The sequence below is a fragment of the Eptatretus burgeri genome, chromosome 5 (assembly GCF_056783735.1).
Source record: "Eptatretus burgeri isolate ZD-2024b chromosome 5, Ebu_testis_v1, whole genome shotgun sequence".
NCBI classification, from domain to species: Eukaryota; Metazoa; Chordata; class Myxini; order Myxiniformes; family Myxinidae; genus Eptatretus; species Eptatretus burgeri.
In genome coordinates this window covers 115059769-115084259 of record NC_140965.1, presented here as the reverse complement: position 1 = coordinate 115084259, position 24491 = coordinate 115059769, and the positions used below count along the sequence as shown (strand labels likewise).

Genomic DNA, 24491 nt, shown 5'->3' with positions numbered 1-24491 from the left:
ATAATAATAATAATAATAATAATAATAATAATAATAATAAAAACGATCTCTTATAATGCTTCATCTTCCTCTTTCACACGTGTGGTACTCTATACTGTATCATAATGCACTACTCTTCTACTATTTAAACAGACTGCTCTCAATTCGACCTTTCCTTCTTACCTTGCCTAAAAATCCAACTGTTACAACGTTTCTTCTCTCCATTCTCTGAATTCACCTCTATTGCATCCCTCAAGAAATGTGTTTAATCGCATCTCTAACATAAAACTTAAAAAAAAACCCAGTTTGCTATGAATGTTCGCTTTCCATCAATCATTCGTTTTTTTTCCAATTTCCGTGCCAACTCACCCCTCTCACCCCTCAGTCTCAAAGCAACCATCACCCTCTTCTCCCTCCAAGCCTCCCTCTCACCTCTCTCAAAAACTCCCCCTCACCTTTCACCCACCATTCACCCTTCTCACTCATCCTTCTCAAAGTTGCCCCCACCCTCTCATCCACAAAGCCACATCCTTCCACTGCCCTCTCACCTCCATTTCTTCACTCCACCTCCTCAAATACTCAACTGCCTTCTTCCCCTGGTCTTGTCCCCCCCTCTCCCCCAGCACCACAGAGCCTTTTATCCTCCTCATCCGGCCCACTCCCGTAGATATTCTGCAATCTGCCATACTCTTCAACAACCCTCCTTACCTCCCCCCCCCCTCGTCCCTTGTCCTACCCTCCCCCTCCCCTCCCACCCGCTGCACCCAAAGCCTCCTCCCCTCCCTCTTCATTAACAGTGTGGACCTCAAATATATGGGGCCTTCACTCAAACCTTTCAGATCTTTCCATACAGGTTGCCACTGACAAACCAGACATAATCTGCCTAACAGAAACTTTCCTCCCCCATGACATGTCTGACTCCCAGTATCTCTCCCTGGTTACTCCCTCCTCCGGTATGACAGACCTGAGCCTCGTCCTGGTGGAGGAGTTGCTCTCTTCATCAAAGACTCTATTCGTCACTCTCCATGCACTGCCCTCACTCCCCCACACCCCCAGGAATACCTCTGGATACGGCTTCCCCTCCACTCCCACCTCATGTTTATATGTGTACTGTACCATCCACCTAACAGTGATATCTCTATCGACACCTCACTGTCCGAAAACATGGACCATCTTCTATATTTTCATCCAAGCTCTCTTTCTCATATGTGGCGACTTCAATTGTCATCATGCCAGTTGGCTAGGTGTGGGTACCTCTCTCACCTGTCATGGCACTTCAGCAAAAGCTTTCTGTGACTCATTGGGACTGACTCAATCGGTCAACTTCCCGACCCAGATCTCAACCAATGGTACTCCATCTCTTCTGGATCTGATTTTGACAAATTTCCATGACAATATCTGCTGCTCTTCCTTTGCTCCAATCGGTTCTTCTGACCACGTCCTTGTCAAAGTGGACATCTCTCTGGATATTATCAGAGAACCACCTCACCGCCATCGAGTCTGGCATTTCACTCAAGCAGACTGGCAGGGTCTCGAAGCAGCCATCAAATTTATAGACTGGTCTCCTATCGCTACTTTCTTCAACAACAACTCATCCTGGGAATTCCTTCAAAGAAACTTGCTCTCCCTCATGCACAGATATATCCCCTCTCGTCTTCAGTTGTCCTCCACTTCCTCCCACCCTTGGTTCACTGAAGCTTGTGGCGAGGCAGTTGTCCTGAAACAACATGCCTTTGCCTCATGGAAAGCAAACCCAACTGAGGGTAATCTCAGTTCCTTCCATAAAGCTCGGAACAAGTATGTATCTACCCTCAGGAGAGCCAGAAAACAACATCTTTCTAAGCTCAAGTCTGAACTTTCAAACCTCTCTCCCTCCTCAAAATCCTGGTGGCATCTAATCAATTATTTCTGGTGTATGTTCCCCCTCCATCCCCTCCCTAACCTCAAATGGCCACACTGCTGACACCGCACGTGAAAAAGCTGAATGCCTAAACTCCATGTTTGCAGCTAAATCTTGTGTCCAAAACACATCACTTTCTCTACCCACCTGACACAGTCGCACCCAACTGTCCCTGGACTCTGTGTCCTTTTCTCCTGACAAGGTGGAGAGCTTGCTGTCAAACCTCGACTCAGATTCTGCATCCGGTCCAGATGGCATCAGCCCACGTGTCCTAAAAACCTGCTCTTCTGCTCTTGCTCACCTCTCTCTGTTCTGTTCAACCTCTCATTTGCTCAAGGTCATCTGCCATCTGCTTGGAAATCAGCAAACATTACTGCCCTGCATTAAAAAGGTGCAAAAACAGATCCCTGCAACTACAGACCAATCAGCCTTCTCCCAATCATCAGCAAGGTTATGGAATCCATCATCGCTTCAGACATTAAATCCTTCCTCTTCTCCAATGGCTTGATTTCCGATCATCAATTTGGTTTCAGACCAGGCCACTCTACCCTGGATATGCTGCTTCTGCTCTCCCAACAATGGATGGAGGTCCTCAATGCCAGACAGGAAATCCGAGCCGTATCCCTGGACATATCACGTGCTTTTGACACGGTCTGGCATCATGCCCTGCTCACTAAACTCTCTTCCTATGGTATCCAAGGCCATCACCACTCATGGCTTGCAGACTTCATCTCCTGTCGCAGTCAACGTGTGGCCCGAAATGGAGTTCTTTCATCCCCTCCTCCTGTCCAGGTTGGAGTTCCTCAAGGTAGCGTTCTGGGCCCTATTCTTTTTCTGATTTTCATCAATGATCTCTCCGACTCTCTGGAAAATCCCCTATATCTCTCTGCTGATGACTCCACCTTCTGCCGGACCATCGGTCATCACTCAGACCGGCAAGCAGCAGCTTCTTCACTCACTGCAGATCTGGATAAAATCACAAACTGGTCCAACACATGGAACATGTCTTTCAATCCGGACAAATCTCACACTCTCAACATGCCTCTCCGAAAGGACCGTTTAGAACCCCCCCCCCATCCACTTTCTCAACAATCCTCTGGAAGAAGTCCTTTCTTTCAAGCTTCTGGGTCTCACTATCTGCCATGACCTTTCCTGGAAGAGCCGCATTTCAAACCTCGCCTCCAAAGCCAGTCGCCGACTGGGAATCCTCCATCATGCAAAGTCCTTCCTCAGCCCACCTGAGCTCCTGACCACTTTCAAAGCTTTCGTCTGCAGCCTGATGGATTACTGCTCTCCCCTCTGGGCTGGTACTCCTGCCTCCCACCTTTCTCGGCTTCACGATGTGGAAACCAAGGCATTTCGGATCATTTGTATATCCCGCAATGAGGCTGAGTCTTTGGGCCTCTCACTCTCTCACCGCAGGCTGGTCGGTGGTCTTTGTGTCTTCTACCGTCTCCTCTCCAGCCTCGCCCCCCCCTGCTCTCTCTGCAATTTGTCCCCACCACATTTCCGCAGGTCACTCAAGGTCCGCCAACAACCCCTGCTGGTAAAACTACCAAAATAACGAATCACTGCCTACCATCACTCTTTCATTCCTCTTTTTCCCCGCCTTTGGAATAAACTCCCTCACTCTATTCAATCCCATTCTTCCCGCCAGGCCTTCAAAACAGCTGTTCACCACCACCTCTTATAATCCCCCATCCAAATACTCGATCTTTTCTTCCCCCGATAATCCAACCAAACCGACCTCCTTCAAATTCCCTGCTTTCCTTCATGAAAGTCCCTGTGATGTCCATCTTGTATTCCCCATGTTCCCACCCCATCCCTCTCCCTTCCACAGATCTCCTAATGTCTCTGTTCCCCACTGTTTTGTCCTTCCCACTCCCGCCCTTCTTGTCTCATGCCCCCTTGCTGTGTGGTGTCTGTTAGCTCTCATATGAGCCTCGACAAGGTATACAAAAAATAATAATAATAAATAAATAAATAAATAGTTTCCCTCCATTCTCACACATTTGTCCATCCTCTTATTCCATGCTCTCATGCACCCCCGGAAGGCTTCTTCTGGAATCCTCCAGAGCTCCGTCATCACGGCCCTTTTGATGGCCTCCACATCAGGAAATCGGGTCCCCTTGATCACCCACTTTAGCTTGGGGAATAGGAAAAAAAATCACAAGGGGCCAAGTCTGGCGAATATGGGGGTTGCTCCAGAATTGGCACATTCCTCTCCGCCAGAAACTGCCAGATGCTCAGGGTACTGTGAGCAGGGGCATTGTCATGGTGGAGCACCCAGGTGTTGTTCTCCCACAGATCCCTCCTCTTGCCCCGGACTGATCTCATGAGGCACCAGAGGATATCCTTGTACACGTATTGATTCACTGTATGACCCTGTAGTGGAAACTCGAAGTGGACGATGCCCTTGATGTCAAAAAGTGCGATGAGCATCACCTTGACCTTCGACTTCAACATCCTTGCTTTCTTTGGTCTTGGCGATGCCGGACTTTTCCACTGACGACTCTGCCGTTTGTTCTCGGGATCGTATTCTAATATCCACGACTCATCACCAGAAATGACTCTCCCGAGCAGGTCTGAATCATCCTCGAGGCGCTCGATAATGTCTTGACAGACAATGACTCATTGCTGTTTCTGATCCTCGGACAATGCAGAAAGAGAGAGAAGTAAGAGGAGGGAGAAGAAAGAGAGAGAAGTAAGAGGAGGGAGAAGAAAGAGAGAGAAGTAAGAGGAGGGAGAAGAAAGAGAGAGAAGTAAGAGGAGGGAGAAGAAAGAGAGAGAAGTAAGAGGAGGGAGAAGAAAGAGAGAGAAGTAAGAGGAGGGAGAAGAAAGAGAGAGAAGTAAGAGGAGGGAGAAGAAAGAGAGAGAAGTAACAGGACGGAGAAGAGAACGAGAAAGAAAGCCAGAGAGGAAAAGGAGGAGAGAAGCGAGCAAGAAGTGGGCAAACGAGCCGAGAAAGAAGCGAGAGTTGAAGCACACGAGGGAAGAAGCGAGCCAGAGAGGAAGCGTGCAAGTGAGCAAGCAAGCGTGTGGTGCGGGTGTGGGTGTTTGACCAGCACCAACAACGAGACAATTCGTCCTTCCCAGTGCTTGAGCAAGCGAGCGTGTGGTACGTGTGTGGGTGTGAGCAGTGCCGACAACGAGTGAGGCACGGGTTGGTCACCAACGTGTGAGGCGTGGGTCAGTCACCGACAGACCATGTGGGTCACTGGACGTCACCAGTTTCGGGAAGTGTGAGGAGCTGCCCCTGTCGCAGCATCAGGGTCTAAACCCGTGACAGACGATCTCGGTGCCCTCCCAGATGTCGACTGGCGTTCAAGGCTGTTCACGAGAGGGTGCATGGCAAGGCTGGGTGCTGGTGACACGCACGCACATTTCAGGACGTTTTCACTTCACGGACAACAACTCTCTGGTGAGAGAGACGACTCTTCTCCCCCCCCCCCCCGAATGATCTGCTGTAAGTAAGTCTACCCCGATAAGCATCTGCTCTTTGTCTCTTTCCTGGCATTTTGGTTGATTTTACCTGAGTAATTATTCATTTTGATTGATTTTGCTTTGAAACTCGATTCATTTATTTTCCTCAGAAAATAAAGTTCTTTTATTTATTTATTTCATTATTAATAAATTATTTGTCGATTTCCAACCTGTCCATGTTTGTCCTTTCCCTCCATTGGTCGAGCATTGTCCGAATTGAGATAGACTGGAAGGTAATTAGCACAGAAATGACCAAAAATAGTCGGCACGCACCAGCGGTTAAAACGCTCGGTCGCCCTAATTAAAATCTAGTTGAGATAACATTGGTGCTTTGCCGAGGGCGCGCTCCCCACTCAGGTAACCACGTGACCTCCAGTTAAATGGAACAATTAGACGGTGGACACTGGAACTTGTGGTTGACTGGGTGGCGTTCGAGGTTTTAAAACAACCCACCGAACCACAACCTTAATTGTGAGCGGTGGTCCCAGGTCCGGCTCTTCTGAGGACAACCGGGGATTAATCCCCCCCCCCCCAGTGACAAGCTGGTGTCTCGATATCAATGGCCGCAACTGTGTGTGTGTGTGTGTGTGTGTGTGTGTGTGTGTGTGTGTGTGTGTGTGTGTGTGTGTGTGTGTGTGTGTGTGTGTGTGTGTGTGTGTGTGTGTGTGTAAAGGAGTCTAGAGGGTCAAAAGGTCTGGAATGGTGTTAAATGTTCCAAAAGAGTCTAAATGTTCATACGTGTACAGCTCTAAAAGGTACATTCCAATAGTTCATCATTCATAGATGGAGTCATGGTCCATTAGTATGTAAGTCATATACGTACGCACGGTCCTACTCACGTTCAAACAATACATAATTAATAGACAAACTCACATGGGTCGACCGAAGCTTCACACTGACAAGGATTCACCATCTGCCCGTGTTTTTCGATTTTAGATACATAGATGTCAAGTGAATTGGATGAAAATTGATGATTTATGTTGCCTTGACCTGTCGACCTATTGACCTCAAAACAATGGGCTTCTAGGTGGTGACTACTTCCACGAGGTGGTGAAGTTTTGTAAAGCTTGGAGCAAAATTGCGACCTGTCGGTGATAGACAAACAGACCAGACAAGTCAATACACTGTACCTGCAAAGTTAGATCTTGCAAGTCACAGGAGTGAAAATACAACCTCTGTCCACATTTGGTGGTGGAGCAAAGAAATTGTCATGAAGTGGAAAAGAAAAGTTTTTATTTATTTATTTATTGAAGTGAGGAAGGGAAATACGATACTGTTGAGGATGTAGAAAGTATGATATTTTGGAAGAAAGAAGACAAACACAGAATTTTCACAGCGGCTATCTTAGGAGCGGCTAAATTGGGCCTTGAAAAACACGAAAAGAAATTCAACAAAGACAGCACAACAAGCCACGATTTAACACGGACAAATTGGATGGAAACTCAAACAGCAACAGAGACAGAGACACGAAGATATAACAGCGAAAGACAACGAATCTGGTTCGAAAAACTCAGCTTTAATGGGTGGAAGCAGCAGCTATAGATTCGACCAACACGTGGAAAAATCCCCGAACAGGAAGTCCCAGGATCCCTGAATCAACCAACACGTGAAAAATTCAGTCATGTCATCCGATGTACCACAAACGGGCGGTGATCAATCCAATCATGAAAAGGGCACCAGATATGCTCTCCACAATGGAGGGCAACAGGGGGGAAATTAAACATCCAAGATGGTCATTCAAGGCCAATGACTATCCTGAGCATTTATGCCCAAAAAAACGATGATGGGTTTGGCAACCTCAAAGAGAGACCTCACAGGAATAATCGGAAGGCCTCTGTGTTACCTTTCATATGTACCTGGTGTGAATCAAAGGATTGGCAAGTAGTTGAGGTCACTCGGAGTATGACTAAATTTTCGACTTCCACACTCCATTTGGTAGGCCTTGACAAATATCAGACAGGTTGTCCAAGAATGACCAGAAAGACATGGTGTACACAGTTCCTTGCTAATGTGGAGCAGAATATCTGTGAGGCACAGGAACAACTCTGGGCCAACACATCAAAGATCATTGAGAAGCCTTTGAGTGCAACCACCCCAAAAATTTTGCCATCACCACACATGGTCTTCAGGTTGTCCATACTCCCCTGTGGGATAATGTTAACATCTTGGCTGCAACCCCGAACCGGGCCAAGAGAAGGATGTTGCAGAAACGGCACACAGCAAAATCAATCTCACATCCCACAGGGGAAACTGTGACCTTGGCACGACAGGCTTTTACACGACTCGTGCACAAGTGGAGTGGTGATGCACCATGGGAGGGGGATCAAGACACATTGACACGTGATTGCCCCCTGTCAAATTATCACAACTTTGCAAGCAATGATGGCACATAAAACATAACGAACCCCTTAAGCGTCACACTGACATTGATACACGGACTCACGATGGACCGGTTAACGTCCAGTGAAAATCGTCTGTCGGTCACGACGAGACATCACAACACAGCTCTGTGATTGGTCACCCAACTTAACTAACCTCCTCCAAATCCCCTCAATGTGCTTATCTGAGAGGGGTGGGGAGATAAATGGAGATTTTATTCCTGATAGAGGATTGGAGGGGGGGGCACGGAATTTGTGTCGCTCCCTGAAACATCAACTCGCTCGGTTTATAAAGGTTGGATAACTCAATGTGGATCACGACATTACTCAAAACTGATATATGTATGTATGTATGTATATATATATATATATATATATATATATATATATATATATATATATATATATATATACACATATATATTTATATATATACATATATATAAAGATATATATATATATATATATATATATATATATATATATATATATATATATATATATATATATATATTTCGGCACGCCCCTTTTTTTGTTCCACCATCAGATTTTTGTTACTGCATGACATGAAACAAGCTTTGACATTTATAGTAATTATATTATTGTCTTCCTTAAGAGGCCCCTCAAAATTCGTTTTGATGATTATGGTAGTTAAACAGTTCATGTTCATCCGACTTTTTATTATTCCTACTGCACTTCATTAGAACATAGATTGTGGATGGATGCGCAGATCCCAGGAGAACAACTATTGCTGTACAGAACAATTCATATTATCGATGGATAAAAATGATATTTAATTGATATTATAATAAATTGTTTATTTAAAATATCTTCAAATTTTGTGAGTTTTTAGTTTGTTGTGAAATATTAGGTCCTCGGGTCTCCACATAGTGGCGTACAGGCTGAAGTCGTACTTCTGTTTATTACCGTAGAAAATCACAGAACCATCCGATCGACATGCTGTTAAAAGTTTCAAAATCAGCTAAATTCTACAACATATGAATATGGAGACGAAACTGATCCGGCCTTTTGGATCACTTTAAAGTCGGGTGCCCTGTAATTTTAATGTGCTCTATGGATCCTCCGGAACTCACTAAACTACGTGGTAATGAAATCGAAGTGGAGCTACTGTGGGACAGTCGAAGGGGAAAACCTGAATGATAATCAATGGATAAAAATGATATAATATATTGTTTAAAATACATTCATGCTATCTGTCTTTTACCATATGTTGCCAGTGACACCCATCGAAGATGGGCACCTTTACTAGTATGTGTATGTATGTATATATATATATATATATATATATATATATATATATATATATATATATATATATATATATATATATATATATATATATATATATATATATATATGAAATATGTGCACACAAGCATGAAGGTGGATACTTTGAAACCTGGGAGGACTGCGTTCCACCTTATGAAACCCGCATATAGAGATAACAACCAACGACACACACACACACACACACACACACACACACACACACACACACACACACACACACACACACACACACACACACACACACACACACACACACACACACACACACACAAGCACCTTTATCCCAGCAGTCTTCGCCACATTAATGAGCATATATGAGGTATATACCGTGGGCCATCCAATTTAGACTGGCAACTCATCCGGCACGCGGAACCAAAAGCCGAATTTGAAATTCCAATCGGCAGGCAATCGTGGGGATCGTCGAGTGACCCAATAAATCTCCCTGAAGCCGCTAAAACTTCATTAGACTGTAGTGATTTAACGTTCTGCGTTCAGCGGGAGCCATGGCGCGTTTTGGCGCGCGTTCCGCACACACGTCCCCTTTCTCTCTCTCGCACGTGCGCACGCTCTGGCGCGCGTTCCACACACATGTCCTCTGTCTCTGTCTGTCTCTGTCTGTCTCTGTCTGTCTCTGTCTGTCTCTGTCTGTCTCTGTCTGTCTCTGTCTGTCTCTGTCTGTCTCTGCCTGTCTCTGCCTGTCTCTGCCTGTCTGTCTGTCTGTCTCTCTCTCTCTCTTTCTGTCTCTGTGTCTCTCTCTCTCTCTCTCTCTCTCTCTCTCTCTCTCTCTCTCTCTCTCTCTCTCTCTCTCTCTCTCTCTCTCTCTCTCTCTCTCTCTCTGTCTGTCTCTGTCTGTCTCTGTCTGTCTCTGTCTGTCTCTGTCTGTCTCTGTCTGTCTCTGTCTGTCTCTGTCTGTCTCTCTCTCTCTCTCTCTCTCTCTCTCGCTCTCTCGCTCTCTCGCACGTGCGTTTTGGTGCGTGTTCTGCGTCCGCCTCTTCGTCGAGAGTAAACTTCGCATCCTTTACGACCGCGTGTAAAACACAAACGGTGCTTTGGAGGGCAAATGCTTCTGCTCGTTCGATGTAAATTTCTCCTACTCGAATTTGCTCCGTCCGGTGGACATTTATACACTTCTTCACGCGATACCGACGCGCGCACAATCTGCCTTTCACGAAGCGGAGTGCGCTCTTCAGGGCCAGCTCAAAGCCGCACAGAGCTGTCCTTGGCAGCAGCGAACTGCACATCTGGGTGGGGTGGGAAACACATCTGGGCCAGGATTTCCGCGTTCAAGTCCTCCCCGCACGAGTTGGAAGCTCCGCGGTCCTATATTACATATAATTCTTACGAACAGCCGACCTGTCGCTACCCGCGCGTTCCAGCGCAGCGTCTCGGCGGGAGGACCACGTGCCATTATCCGCGTGTAACGCATGGTTTAAACAGAAGAGCCCACGCACTAACACAGCGCTCCGACACCACAGGGGGCTCCTTCCTTGAACCCTCCTCGACGGGCACGTGTGAGTGCGTCCGTCCGTTTAATAAGGCGCGTCCGTGCCGTCCCAGCGAGGCGCCGCGCGCCCCCTTTGAAGCGCGCGCGGCCCGACGCCGTTTGCATAATGTGCGCAAACCGTGCCGTGACCTTTTGTCCATGAATCATCCAAGATGAGAGGCCCAAGCACACGCCCGTTCAGCATACGTCCCCGAGAAGGTTACCCAGGCACTAGACCACGGTGGAAGAAAGTCGGGAGGGAGGGTGAGGATGGGAGGAAAGTAGGAGGGGGGAAGAACTAAACGGAAAGAGATCACTGTGATGATAATATAAATCCGACGGGGCGATTTATTTGGCGGTTAATTTATACGGCACGCTCGCGTGACTTCTGATTAAACTGCTCAAGAGAAACGAGATGCAGAGATTCAAATTAAGGTGCTGACGGGATGGCGACGCCTGGATCCAAGCATCCCGGATAACGGGTTGGGTTGGGCGAGCGACATCACCACCAAAAAGGTGACCCGAGTCTACCAAAGGGTCGTCACCTCTGCACCACGCCACCCTCACTGCCACACACACACACACACACACACACACACACACACACACACACACACACACACACACACACACACACACACACACACACACACACACACACACACACACACACACACACACACACACACACACACACACACACAAACACACACAAACACACACTCTCTCTTACCTGTGAGCACATCGTTAAAAGGTGACATGGTGCCTCGTTTCGCAGCGAGTCAAATGATCACATAAAGCTGCCTTGCTCTCATTCGACTCCATCCCATGGTTTGGAGACCATATAACTCGGCTTCGATCAACGACCTAGACCATTACAATAAGGGATAACAGAAAAACATTAACAAATGAAAAGGCCTAATAGTCGTGTACCAGCTCTTTACTGGTCCAGTTGTTTGACCACAGGTATTTAGACTCGTCACGACATTGCACCCAAGACCCTTCGAACATTATTTAAGTGTGATAGACATCGTTTTGGCGCACCAATGAGGGGCTGAATGGCTGTGCCCTGCATCCATGTTGTCTGGATGTTTGTTCATGATGTTTGTACATGCCAAAAAGGTTCACAACATGTTTGACTCGACGTTCATGAGCTACACTCTCGGAACAATCCAGAAGCTTCGTTACTCGACTTGTCCTTCCCATTGAGCGACAGTAAAAAAAACAAAAAAAAACATACATACCGTCATGCATGCAATCAAAACGTTCCAGGAGCACCGATAACATGTCAGTAACCTTGCATACGTCGCCTCCACGTGGTCTTACCTGGGAGGTACACGGGTAATAAACGAGCTAAGTCGAGGACTAGTAGAGGTACCTGGCATTTTCTGGTGCTGTTCTCATCCTGTTGGCATTTTGAAATCAAATTTGGGTTTTTTTGTGGTGGACTAAAAGAAACACCCACTAAGGAAGCCTGGTCGGTTAAGATCTTGAGTACGAGCCCCTTTCATCCCGTTAAATAACACTGGTGGGTCGACTCAGCCCGTCATCCTTCCGAGGTCGGCAAAATGAGGAGCAGCTTATGGAAACAGGGGGCACTGCATCAGCGGCACAGCCAGCAATGATGCAACCAGCAACCACAGGCTGTAAACAAAATAATAATAACCCACTTAGGAATGGGGTCGGAGATCATACTAATTTTGCCTTTCACATACAGCGACAAAGGCTTTGGCACAATAGAGTGACTGAAAAAAAAATCTACTGTTTTTTTCAAAACGTTAAAAAAATGGTTGTTGCCAAAAACACCCCCTTTCCCCCATCCCTTCCCTTCCCCACCCCCTCCGGGTCTTACTGACGAACCTCTGAAAGTTTGACCAAAATCCGTCCAGCCATCTGAGAAAAATGGTGACACGGACAGACACACAGAGCACTCTCATAGCATCATAGATGATGAAAAAAGATGAAGTAGTACAAGTAGTAGTAGTAGTAGTAGTAGTAGTAGTAGTAGTAGTAGTAGTAGTAGTAGTAGTAGTAGTAGTAGTAGTCATTGTAGTCATATAAGAAGAAAAAAGTTTGCCCAAAGAATGTACTGTCGAAACCACAAACCTTTGGCATGACCGATAAATCAGAGCAGCAGCGTGACGTCACACAGAATTGTATTCATACGTGAAAAAATTTACAAAATGGGGAAACACAAACCCGATTGGAGTAAAACGCACAGTCATCGACATCAAAATACGCACGATCCTGTTTGGAAAATATTTCTCATATATTAAAACGATCACGTGATGATGTAATCAACGTTTATCAATTTATCATTTGAAATCCACGAAATTCGGAACGATAGCAAACTACCTACCATCTTGATTGGATTCCACACATCGTATTAAAATAAAGATTCCACATGTATAGAAAAAGGGAAACATCCAACATTCCAGAACGATTGTGGTGTGTGGTTATACCACTTTAGATGATGGTGTGTGTGTGTGTGTGTGTGTGTGTGTGTGTGTGTGTGTGTGTGTGTGTGTGTGTGTGTGTGTGTGTGTGTGTGTGTGTGTGTGTGTGTGTGTGTGTGTGTGTGTGTGTGTGTGTGTGTGTGTGTGTGTGTTTTTACAACACTTTACAAAACCACCATTGTGAAATGCAACTCGAGATCCATCCACGTGAATGATCGGATCATTCCATTCGGAGTGAACACGAAACCCGTTTCCTGCTTGTTTGCAATTCAACAAAAAGTTCTTTCAACTCTTTTCAACTTTCAGTGAAAGGCAAAAGGAAACGGCTCTTTGAAAAGGTTGAACGATACAATACAAATCATATCAAAGTCATCGATTAGTTTTTTTTGTTTTTTTTATAATTGCAACATGAATCGATTGACAATTCAGTCGATTGGTTGCATGATCACAGACAGCTCGGTTGTGCTGCTGATGTAGTGCCCCTGTGTGTTTGGGTTTGTAATTACGGCATAGTGATGGCAGCAGTTGCCTACTCTTTTGGAAAGATGCCGTGAGATTATTAACATCCACCAGCAAGTGCCGACAGACAGGGCTCCAGATTCCGTGGGACGGCACACCATGCCCCAGGTTCCGGTAACGGCAAACCATGCCTCAAGTTCTTTGGGACAACAGACAGGTTCCTGGTTCCATAGGATGGCAGATGGGGTCCCTGGTTCCGTGGAATGGCAGACAGGGCCCCTGGATCCATGGGATGGCAGGCAGGGCCCCCGGTTCCATGGGATGGCAGGCGGGGCCCCAAGTTCTGTGGGACGGCAGATGGGGTCTCTGGTTCCATGGGACGGCAGACGGGGCCCCAAGTTCCATGGGACGGCAGATGGGGCCCCAGGGTCTGTGGGACGGCAGACGGGGTCCCAGGGTCTGTGAGACGGCAGACGGGGTCCCAGGTTCCGTGGGACGGCACTCAGTGCGATGCAACGTGGTACCTGCAAAGCACTGGTGCGTCCGTTCATCGTCGGGCCGAAAATTCACCCTTTCCAGAAGAGACGGTTAAAAGGTAAGCAAACGTGGTACCTATGCGCCAGCCATTCTGTTAAACTTCAATAAAGTGAGAGAAGGAAATTTTCAGGTGAAAGACGAGAATCCATGATAACACCTTCAAACACTGTGCTCAATGTCCCATGATACTAAATATAGTTCGGTTCTCCTCAGTCTGGCACCACAGCATGGGCAGATGCATTGTGAGGTGGAAAGCTGTCCACTTTCTTCATCCTCTTCCAAGTGGTTTGTCACTGTTTCTTTTTCCATCAAGTGCAATACCGGATTCATTAGATGCACCGGATATGATCAGTGAATCTCTCTGACCTCAGCTTCCTCCAAATAATACAACACTTCCAGCACAGCTTTGTAGCAGAACCTGTACTGTTCCTGCACACACATGTGAAGCAAAACAATATAAATTAGTCATGGCTTTTTGGGGGTTTCTTGCATACATTGTCGAGGCTCGTATGAGAGCTAACACACAACGCACAAGATGTGCATGAGACAAGAGAGGCGGGAATGGGAAGGAAAAAACAGTGGGGAACAGAGACATTAGGAGATCTGTGGAAGGGAGAGGGATGGGGGCAGGGAACATGGGGTACACAAGATGGATATTACAGGGACTTTCAGGAAGGAAAGCAGAGAATTTGAAGGAGGTGGGTTTGGGGTGGATAAACGGGGGAAGAAAAGATCCTGGTTTTGGATGGGGGACGATAAGATGTGGTGGTGAACAGCTGTTTTGAAAGGCTGGAGGGAAGAATGGGATTGAAGAGAGTGAGGGAGTTTATTTCAAAGGCGGGAAAAAATAGGAATGAAAGCATGAAGGTGAGCAGTGATTCGTGATTTCGGTAGTTTTACCAGAAGGGGGTTGCTGGGGAACCTTGAGCGCCCTGCGGAAATATGGGGGGACGGGACATATCGCAGACAGAGCGGGGGGGGGCGAGACCGGAGAGGAGATGGCAGAACACAGAAAGACCACCGATCTGCCTGCGGTGAGAGACTGAGAGGCGCAGCACTCAGCCTCACTGCGGCAAATCCCAATGATCCGAAATGCCTTGGTTTCCACAGCATCAAGCCGAGAAAGGTGGGAGGCAGGAGCACCAGCCCAGAGGGGAGAGCAGTACTCCATGAGGCTGTGGACAAAAGCTTTGTAAGTGGTCAGGAGCTCAGGTGGGCAGAGGAGGGCAGGATGCCAGACCGTGTCAAAAGCACGTGATATGTCAAGGGAGATGGCTCTGATTTCATGTCCGGCATTGAGGACCTCCATCCATTGTTGTGAGAGCAGAAGCAGCATATCCAGGGTAGAGTGACCTGGTCTGAAACCAAATTGATGATCGGAAATCAAGCCATTGGAGAAGAGGAAGGATTTAATCTCTGAAGCAATGATGGATTCCATAACCTTGCTGATGATTGGGAGCAGGCTGATTGGTCTGCAGTTGCAGGGATCTGTTTTTGCACCCTTTTATGCAGGGCAGTGGTGTTTGCCGATTTACAAGCAGATGGCAGATGACCTTGAGCAAATGAGAGGGGGAATAGAACAGAGAGAGTGTGACAAATAGCAGAGGAGCAGATTTTTAGGACACGTAGGCCGATTCCATCTGGACCGGTTGCAGAATTTGACAGCAAGCTCTCCACTTTGTCAGGAGAAAAGGACACAGAGTCCAGGGACCGTTGGGTGCGACTGGGTAAGGTGGGCAGAGAAAGCGATGGGTTTCGGACAGAAGATTTTGATGCAAACACCAAGTTTAGGCATTCAGCCTTTTCACGTGCGGTATCAGTAGTGTGGCCATTTGAAGTCAGGGAGGGGATGGAGGGAGAACATACACCAGAAACAGATTTGATTAGATGCCACCAGAATTTGGAGGAGGGAGAGAGGTTTGAGAGTTCATACTTGAGATTAGAAAGATGTTGTTTTCTGGCTCTCCTGAGGGTAGATACACACTTGTTCCGAGCTTTATGGAAGGAACTGAGATTACCCTCAGTTGTGTTTGCTTTCCATGAAGCAAAAGCAAGTTGTTTCAGGACAACTGCATCACCACAAGCTTCAGTGAACCATGGGCAGGAGAAATGGTCGGACCACTGAAGACGAGAGGGGATAAATCTGTGCATGAGGGAGAGCAAGTGTCTTTGAAATAATTCCCAGGACGAGTTGACGTTGGAGAAATTCGTGATGGGAGACCAGTAACATGGTTGCTGGTCATGTCGCTCGATATAAACCAAAACTTAACACATCGTCTCTGAGAGCATGTTCGGTCTTTGCCATGTTACCTGATATTTCAAAACGTTTCAGGAATATTAAAATTATTTTATGTTTACCAATCTGACATGAGGATTGTAATGACAGTCATGGTTGTTTTTTTGAGATTTCATCCCTCGATGTTTTCACATTTTTAGATCCTCATGGAGGATTTCTAAGTCTTACTCACCGTTGTTCTTGTGGACTTTTTTGTTTCACAGCCTACAGTTTTCATCGAAACTTCCTGAAACTTGGCATATATATGTAAAAATTCCCTGCGCAGACAGTAACCATCTCCGATTTTGAAAATTCCTCCTAGAAAAAAAGTTATGATGTCAAAATATCTCCGCTAATGGCAATTGCCAAAATAATTATCTCCGAAACAAGGCAAGCTTTTTGAATTCTGTTTGCGGGAATCGAACAGGGCATTAGCAGAGATGAATTACCGTACATATGATACATCACTATGACTCCATCAGGCTGTGGACATCAGGCTTTTAAGCCTGGTGTTGGCGCAATGGTTAGGGCAGTGGCTTGGGACCCAAAAGGTCCTGAGTTCAAGCCCCGTTGGGACACTGATTAATATATGTATACATATATATGTATATACATATATATGTGTATATATATATATATATATATATATATATATATATATATATATATATATATATATATATATATATATATATATATATATATATATATATATATATATATATATAAATATATATATATATATATAAATATATATATATAAATATATAAATATATATATATATAAATATAAATATATATATATAAATATATATATAAATATATATATATATATATAAATATATATATATATATATAAATATATATATATATATATATATATATATATATATATATATATATATATAAACCAAGTCGAAAACACCAGGGGGTTGACTCAGCCTGCCATCCTTCCGAGGTCGGCGAAATGAGTACCAGTTGTACTGGGCCCGGTGTATGCCCCGGTTAGAATAGGTGTACCATATCCCTGTGTGTCGAAAGAGGCGACCAGGGTTGCGCCAGGAAGGGCATCCGGCGTAAAAACCTATGCCAAATTATTATGCGGACAACAAAACGAATTTCCATACCGGATCGGTCGAGGCCCATGTTACCAACGACCGCCACCGGTACCGGTGGTCAGCAGGGTGCCAGTGGAAATTGTGCTACTGCTGGGCGAAGGAGGAGAAGGAGACGGGGAAGGCGAGTCCGGAGGCAGTGGGAGAGGGGGAAGGGTAGAAGTGTGGAGGTGAGAGTTGGAACTCTGAATGTTGGGACGATGACTGGCAAAGGGCGAGAGTTGGCTGATATGATGGAGAGAAGAAAGGTGGACATACTGTGTGTACAAGAGACCAAGTGGATGGGGAGTAAGGCTAGGAGCATTGGAGGTGGTTTCAAACTGTTCTACCATGGTGTGGGTGGGAGGAGAAATGGTGTCGGGGTAATCCTGAAGGAAGATTATGTCAAGAGGGTATTGGAGGTGAGGAGAGTGTCTGACCGAGTGATGAGTGTGAAGTTGGAAATTGAAGGGGTGATGATGAATGTCATCAGTGCATATGCCCCACATATGGGGTGTGAGATGGAGTATAAAGAAGATTTCTGGAGTGAGTTAGATGAAGTGGTGGAGAGTGTATCCAAGGATGAAAGAGTGGTGATTGGAGCAGATTTCAATGGGCATGTTGGGGGAAGGGAATAAAGAGGATGAGGAGGTGATGGGTGGGTACGGTCTCAACAAGAGAAATGTGGAAGGGCAAATGGTGGTAGAGTTTGCAAAAAGAATGGAAATGGCAGTGGTAAATATGTATTTCAAGAAGAAGAACACAGGGTGACATACAAGAGTGGAGGAAAGTGCACACAGGTGGATTACATCTTAAGCAGGAGATGCAACCTGAAAGAGATTAGTGACTGTAAGGTGGTGGCAGGGGAGAGTGTTGCTCGACAGCATCGATTGGTGGTCTGTAGGATGACTTTAGAGGTGAGGTTGAGGAAGAGAGTGAGGGCTGAACCAAGGACCAGATGGTGGAAGCTGAAGGAGGAAGACTGTTGCGTGAAATTTCGGGACGAGGTGAGACAGGCGTTGGATGGTGGTAAAGATGGGTGGGATGATTGGGCAACTACAGCAGAAGTGGTGAGGGAGATAGCTAGGAAGGTACTTGGTGTGACATCTGGACAGAGGAAGGAAGATAAGGAGACTTGGTGGTGGAACGAGGAAGTACAGGAAAGTATAAGGAAGAAGGGGTTGGCGAAAAGGAAGTGGGATAGTCAGAGAGAGGAAGAAAGTAGGCAGGAGTACAAGGAGTGGCGTCGAAAGGCAAAAAGAGAGGTGGCAAAGGCCAAGGAAAAGGCATACGACAAGCTGTATGAGAAGTTGGATACAAAAGAAGGGGAAAAGGATTTACACCGATTGGCAAGACAGAGGGACCGAGCTGGGAAGGATGTGCTGCATGTTTGGGTGATAAAGGACGCAAATGGGAATGTGCTGACGAGCAAGGAGAGTGTGTTGAGAAGGTGGATGGAGTACTTTGAGGAGCTAATGAATGAAGAAAATGAGAGAGAGAAGGTTGGAAGAGGTGGAGATAGTGAATCTGGAAGTGAGGTGGATCAGTTCGGATGAAGTGAGGACTGCTATGAAGAAGATGAAAAGCGGAAAGGCAGTTGGCCCAGATGGTATACCAGTGGAGGCATGGAAGTGCTGAGGAGAGATGGCAGTGGGGTTGTTAACCAGATTGTTTAATAAAGTCTTGGAAAGTGAGAGGATGCCGGAGGAGTGGAGATTAAGTGTACTGGTTCCGATTTTCAAGAATAAGGGTGATGTGCAGAGCTGTGGAAATTACAGAGGGATAAAGTTGTTAAGCCACACCATGAAGTTGTGGGAAAGAGTAGTGGAAGCTCGGTTGAGAGGAGAGGTGACGATCTGTGAGCAGCAATATGAATTTATGCCAGGAAAGAGCACCACTGATGCGATGTTTGCTTTGAGAATGTTGATGGAGAAGTGTAGGGAAGGCCAGAAGGAGTTACATTGTGTGTTTGTGGATTTAGAGAAAGCTTATGATAGGGTGCCAAGAGAGGAGTTGTGGTATTGTATGAGGAAGTCGGGAGTGGTGGAGAAGTATGTGAGGATCATGCAGGATATGTATGAGGACAGTGTGACAGCGGTGAGGTGTGCGGTAGGAATTACGGACCGGTTTAAGGTAAAAGTGGGATTGCACCAAGGATTGACTCTGAGCCCTTTCCTGTTTGCAATGGTGATGGACAGGTTGACGGACGAGATCAGACTGGAGTCTCCATGGACTATGATGTTCGCGGATGACATCATGATCTGCAGAGAGAGTAGGGAGCAGGTTGAGGCGAGCCTTGAGAGGTGGAGGTACGCACTGGAGAGAAGGGGAATGATAGTCAATCGGAGTAAGACGGAGTACATGTGCGTAAATGAGAGGGAGGGTGGTGGTATGGTGCGGTTGCAAGGAGTTGAGGTGGGGAAGGTGGATGGGTTTAAATACTTGGGATCAACTGTCCAAAGTAACGGAGAGTGTGGGAGAGAAGTGAAAAAGAGAGTGCAGGCAGGATGGAGTGGATGGAGAAGAGTTGCAGGAGTGATTTGTGACAGAAGGGTAGCTGCAAGAGTGAAGGGGAAAGTATACAAGACGGTAGTGAGACCAGCTATGTTGTATGGTTTGGAGGCAGTGGCGCTAACAAAAAGACAGGAAGCAGAGCTGGAGGTGGCAGAGTTAAAGATGCTGCGATTCTCGTTGGGAGTGACGAGGATGGACAGGATAAGGAATGAGTATATTAGAGGGACAGCGCAGGTAGGACGGTTTGGAGACAAAGTGAGAGAGGCGAGATTGAGATGGTTTGGACATGTGCACAGGAGGGAAACGGAGTATATCGGGAGAAGGATGTTGAAGATGGAGCCGCCAGGCAGGAGGAGAAGAGGAAGGCCAAAGAAGAGGTTCATGGATATGGTGAGGGCGGACATGCGGGTGGTTGGAGTGTCAATGGAAGATGTGGAGGATAGAGCGAGATGGAGACTGTTGATCCGCTGTGGCGACCCCAAACGGGAGATAGCCGAAAGAAGAAGAAGATGATACATCACTATGACGTCATATCAATTTTTATGACGTCATTCCTATTTTTTTGACATTTTTTTTGTTTCACAACCCAGAGTTTTCATCGGATCTTCGTGAAACTTGCCATGTATATGCAGAAAGCCCACGCGCAGGCAGTAACCATCTCGGATTTTAGAAATTCTTCCTAGAAAAAAAGTTGATGTCATAATATCGCCGCTAATGGAAATCGCCTCGACCATTATCTCCGGAACTAGGCTAGCTGTTTGAATTTTGTTTGTGGGAATCGAGCCGGGCATTAGCACAGATAATTTATCGCAAACCTGATACATCACAATGACGTCATATTCGTTTTATGACGTCATCATTAAGAGGACGAGGATCTTAGCTCATTTGAGCTTGTTTTCTAAAATGTTTTTCTTTTCTTGTCTGATTATTTATTTAAAATAATGATATTATGAATTTTTTTCAAATTATATTGGTGTATAAAACACCCTGGTGATGTCTGTTCCTGCTCTACTGTTCTCACCCCCTCTCGTACACTCCCACACCCTTCCCCAGTGAATTTGAGTCGATAAACTGTTCGATTTAATTAATGTGTCGCCAGTGGACATAGCACAGGGTTGATGGGCCAAATGGCCTCCTCCTGCAGCCCAGTTTCTGGTGTATTCTTGTGCAAAGGGCACCAAGAGTGTGCAGGCCAAAACAAATCAATGAACACCACCCCATCCCATTCTTTAGTACCCCTCTTCGAATCACCATATTTAACCCACCCCTCTTCCCTCAATCAGACAGTTTCATGCAATATCCACAAGTTTTTGGTCGTCAATAGTTCAAGAGGGCAAACTTACCAGTGTATACAACATTCTTTTGCGCTGAACTATCAGGTCCCGAACGATGTCATCAATGCTGAACTGCAGAGCAAGAAAGGTAGAGAAATTAATGGCTTTTGCATGTGCAGGGTAACTTATTGGCTCCTGCATAGAAAACAGAACCGAGACACACTTTCCATTTGAACTGAGCTCGAAAGGGCCAGGGAAATCTGACATCAGCTCATCATTCTCAGGTAAAGCAGGGCCATTTCTGAGCTAGAAGCTATCCAAGTTAAATCAGGCTGAGGAGGAAGGGGAGTTATTATGAAGCCACATAAGTATTATAACAAAGTTGCAGTAATAATTGTTATTGTAGTTGTGCTGGGATGGAAATATAGTATTTTAAATTCAATGAACATGATATTTTAAAGCCAAAGAGTATCTCCAAGGCAGGAACAGTTCTCATGCAGGTCATACTTAGAGCATGAGATGACACCAATTGCCTCTAATTAAACCTTTTGAATCACAGTGTTGCTATATACATACTGTGAAAACATTTTGAACAATTTGTGAGGTGTACACACACACACACACACACACACACACACACACACACACACACACACACACACACACACACACACACACACACACACACACACACACACACACACACACACACACACACGACTGAAACAGCACCACTCATCATTACCTCCAAGCCTTTCTCGAAGTGATTTAGAAAAGCGTGTAAACAAATAAATATTCCAGTGCGGCCCACGCCTGCGTTACAGTGAACCACCAGTGGTCTGAGGTCATCAGTATCTTGAGGCTTCAGATGATAGCAAAAAAACCGCACAGCACGCAGGAAGCACAGCAGCGGGTGTGCAGAAAGAGGTACGTCAAGGTCAGGCCAGGATGTGAACTGCAGCTGTGCCACATGCCTGCTCTTGCCATTCTGATACAAGTAGAGAATAAGGCAAAGATACAGTCTTTATGGGAGCAATAACCTCTGCTCGAACTCACATTAAGCAATGACCTAGTAAGGAAGTTTAACTTGCTTTTATCAAAATAAAGGCAATGACCAGATAAAGAAAAATTCAGATAAAGGGTTAATAATAATGGAATAAAACAAAATGGGTGGACATGATAAACAAAGTAAGACAAGGTTAGTGATTGATGAAGGGGGTAGGATGTGAATGAGTTGGGGGGATGGGGGGAAGGGGGGGGGGAGAAGGAAATCAAATTTTGACGAAAGATTAAAACTCATATTTCTGTTTTTCGAATTGCGAACCCGTTTGTCTCTATTAATGTGATCGAGAACACTCATGTGCCTTTACTCGTCTGATCATAAACACCATTTTCCACGTGATCATTCACCATTTGTTATCAGGCACATTCGCCAATTCCCCATGAAATCGCAATCTCTATATAATATCAATATAATAATATAAAATAATGTATAATATAATATCGATATATATGTATATATACATATATATATATATATATATATATATATATATATATATATATATATATATATATATATATATCAAGTGTTCATGTATCATCTACTCCTCCGAGAGTATTTGACTGAGGGAGCTGAAACTTTCAGGGATTCATGAGGGAGCCATGAAGTTGTGTATGTGGAAGTTTTGTTTGATTCCATCAATCAGGTTTTGAAAAGAACTTCTTCTTTTTTGCCCATATTTTGGGGGGGGGCATTTTTTGCCCATCTATTTTTCCTTTTGGGGGGAGGGCAGAAGGGGACTGCAGTTGGAATTATCCAAACTATATAAGCACAATGTAGCATGTATGCACATAAGCAGTGCGCGTGTTTTTGCTTCATATCAGTAATCTGGGTAATTTTATTTTCAGGAGCAATTACACAGTGGTCTGTTGCCTATACACCACCCAAATCAGGGGATGTGTCAGAAGGATGTGTTACACACTTGGAACAAGATCACCTGCAGGGTGGGTACTCTGATGTGGTATTAATAATCATAAAGTAATAACATGACCCCCCGGTGGCACCTGAGGGGAGTGGATGCTTCTAGTTCATGTAATGCTCAAATGTTGCTCGATGAGGAAGACCTTCAGGGGTACGTGACATCTATATATTACTTCTATCTATAATTCCAGCAATCTGTGTGTGTGTGTGTGTCTGTCTGTCTGTCTGTCTGTCTGTATGTGGCTGCGCCCACCATTTCTTGACAATCCCTGGTCCGATCTAATTGAAACTTGCCAGCAATATTGCTGGGGACCTGAGTATGTGGCTTTTCAAGGTTTGATATTAAACAGACAAGCGGTTCCCAAGTTACGGTCATTTATTTGCCAACCAATGACAGGACACGGTGCTATGACATCACGATTGACGTCACAATTCTTCTTCTTCTTCATTTGATATGACTCACAATTGACACTGGGGACCTGAGTATGTGCTTCCACATCGGATCACTCTCAAGGTGGGTATGGAAACGGCCTGTGTGGTTGTTGTTTTACGCACGTACGGGCACGTACGGGCACGTACTAGTATTACTAAAACTCTCATTATGTATGTATGTATGTATGTATGTATGTTCCTGAAATACAGCCAAAACGGTACAGGATAGAGCAAAAATTTTATGGCCACCTTACTCACCATTCGCCTACGGTGTGCAGTATCAAGTTTCGTTCAAATCGGGCAACGAAAAAATTATTTAAAAATCAATTCCCGATTCAGTCAAGTACTCTTCGGGTTTATTTGATCAATGCAAACAACCTCAGCGGTATAGTTCGCTGGAGCTTTTTTATATATTTATTATTATTATTTTGTTTGAAATGATTTTTTTATCACGCACTGTCACAATGGGAACCCAACGGGTTCACGGGTCGTCTAGTTCTTCATAAAATTGCTCTACGATAATATCTCAATAATTCAGAGGTAAGAGATAAGAGGTCAGTATGGTGGAGTCATAGAGTCTGCAAACAAAAGGAAAGGCTTGTGTAGATCCTTGTCCAACAAAACAATTGAAGTTTGAGGCTAACTTTTCAAAACTATTTCGGGAAAAAAAAAACAGGAAATGTGTCCGAGCAGATGCCCTTCCTTATATGGCAATGGCCATTTACTTTTCTATTCATTGTATTGTTTTTGGGCATCTATCATGAAAAAAAATTGCTGCTTCCTCATTCGACTGAATTCAGAAGATAATGGCACACCACCCATTGTATTCTTGTTGAAGAGACTCTTCTGGAAGCCTCCTTCCTCTGAATTGCATAAATTATGGATGAGATTGGATTTTATTGATTTAACAACCAGATTTGTTTGCAGGGTAA

General features: G+C 45.2%; 1 protein-coding gene and 1 long non-coding RNA gene across 6 annotated transcripts in view; both read right to left on the bottom strand.

Moving 5' to 3' along the window:
* Positions 1 to 12344, bottom strand: part of LOC147027213 (uncharacterized) — a 29821-nt gene extending 17477 nt beyond the window's left edge. The window contains exon 1 of the long non-coding RNA XR_015058733.1: positions 11268 to 12344. This is a non-coding gene — a long non-coding RNA (uncharacterized LOC147027213). The remainder of the gene's footprint in view (positions 1 to 11267) is intronic.
* A 675-nt stretch (positions 12345 to 13019) lies between these two features.
* Positions 13020 to 24491, bottom strand: part of LOC147027209 (tyrosine-protein phosphatase non-receptor type 13-like) — a 284017-nt gene continuing 272545 nt past the window's right edge. For all 5 annotated transcript variants that reach the window (XM_085883442.1, XM_085883444.1, XM_085883445.1 and 2 more), the window contains exons 41-43: positions 21889 to 22131; positions 21213 to 21275; positions 13020 to 14415 (exon numbers count right to left, since the gene is read on the bottom strand). In XM_085883442.1, the coding sequence (XP_085739568.1) occupies positions 14335 to 14415; positions 21213 to 21275; positions 21889 to 22131 (387 nt within the window). In that variant the 3' untranslated portion in view covers positions 13020 to 14334. The remainder of the gene's footprint in view (positions 14416 to 21212; positions 21276 to 21888; positions 22132 to 24491) is intronic.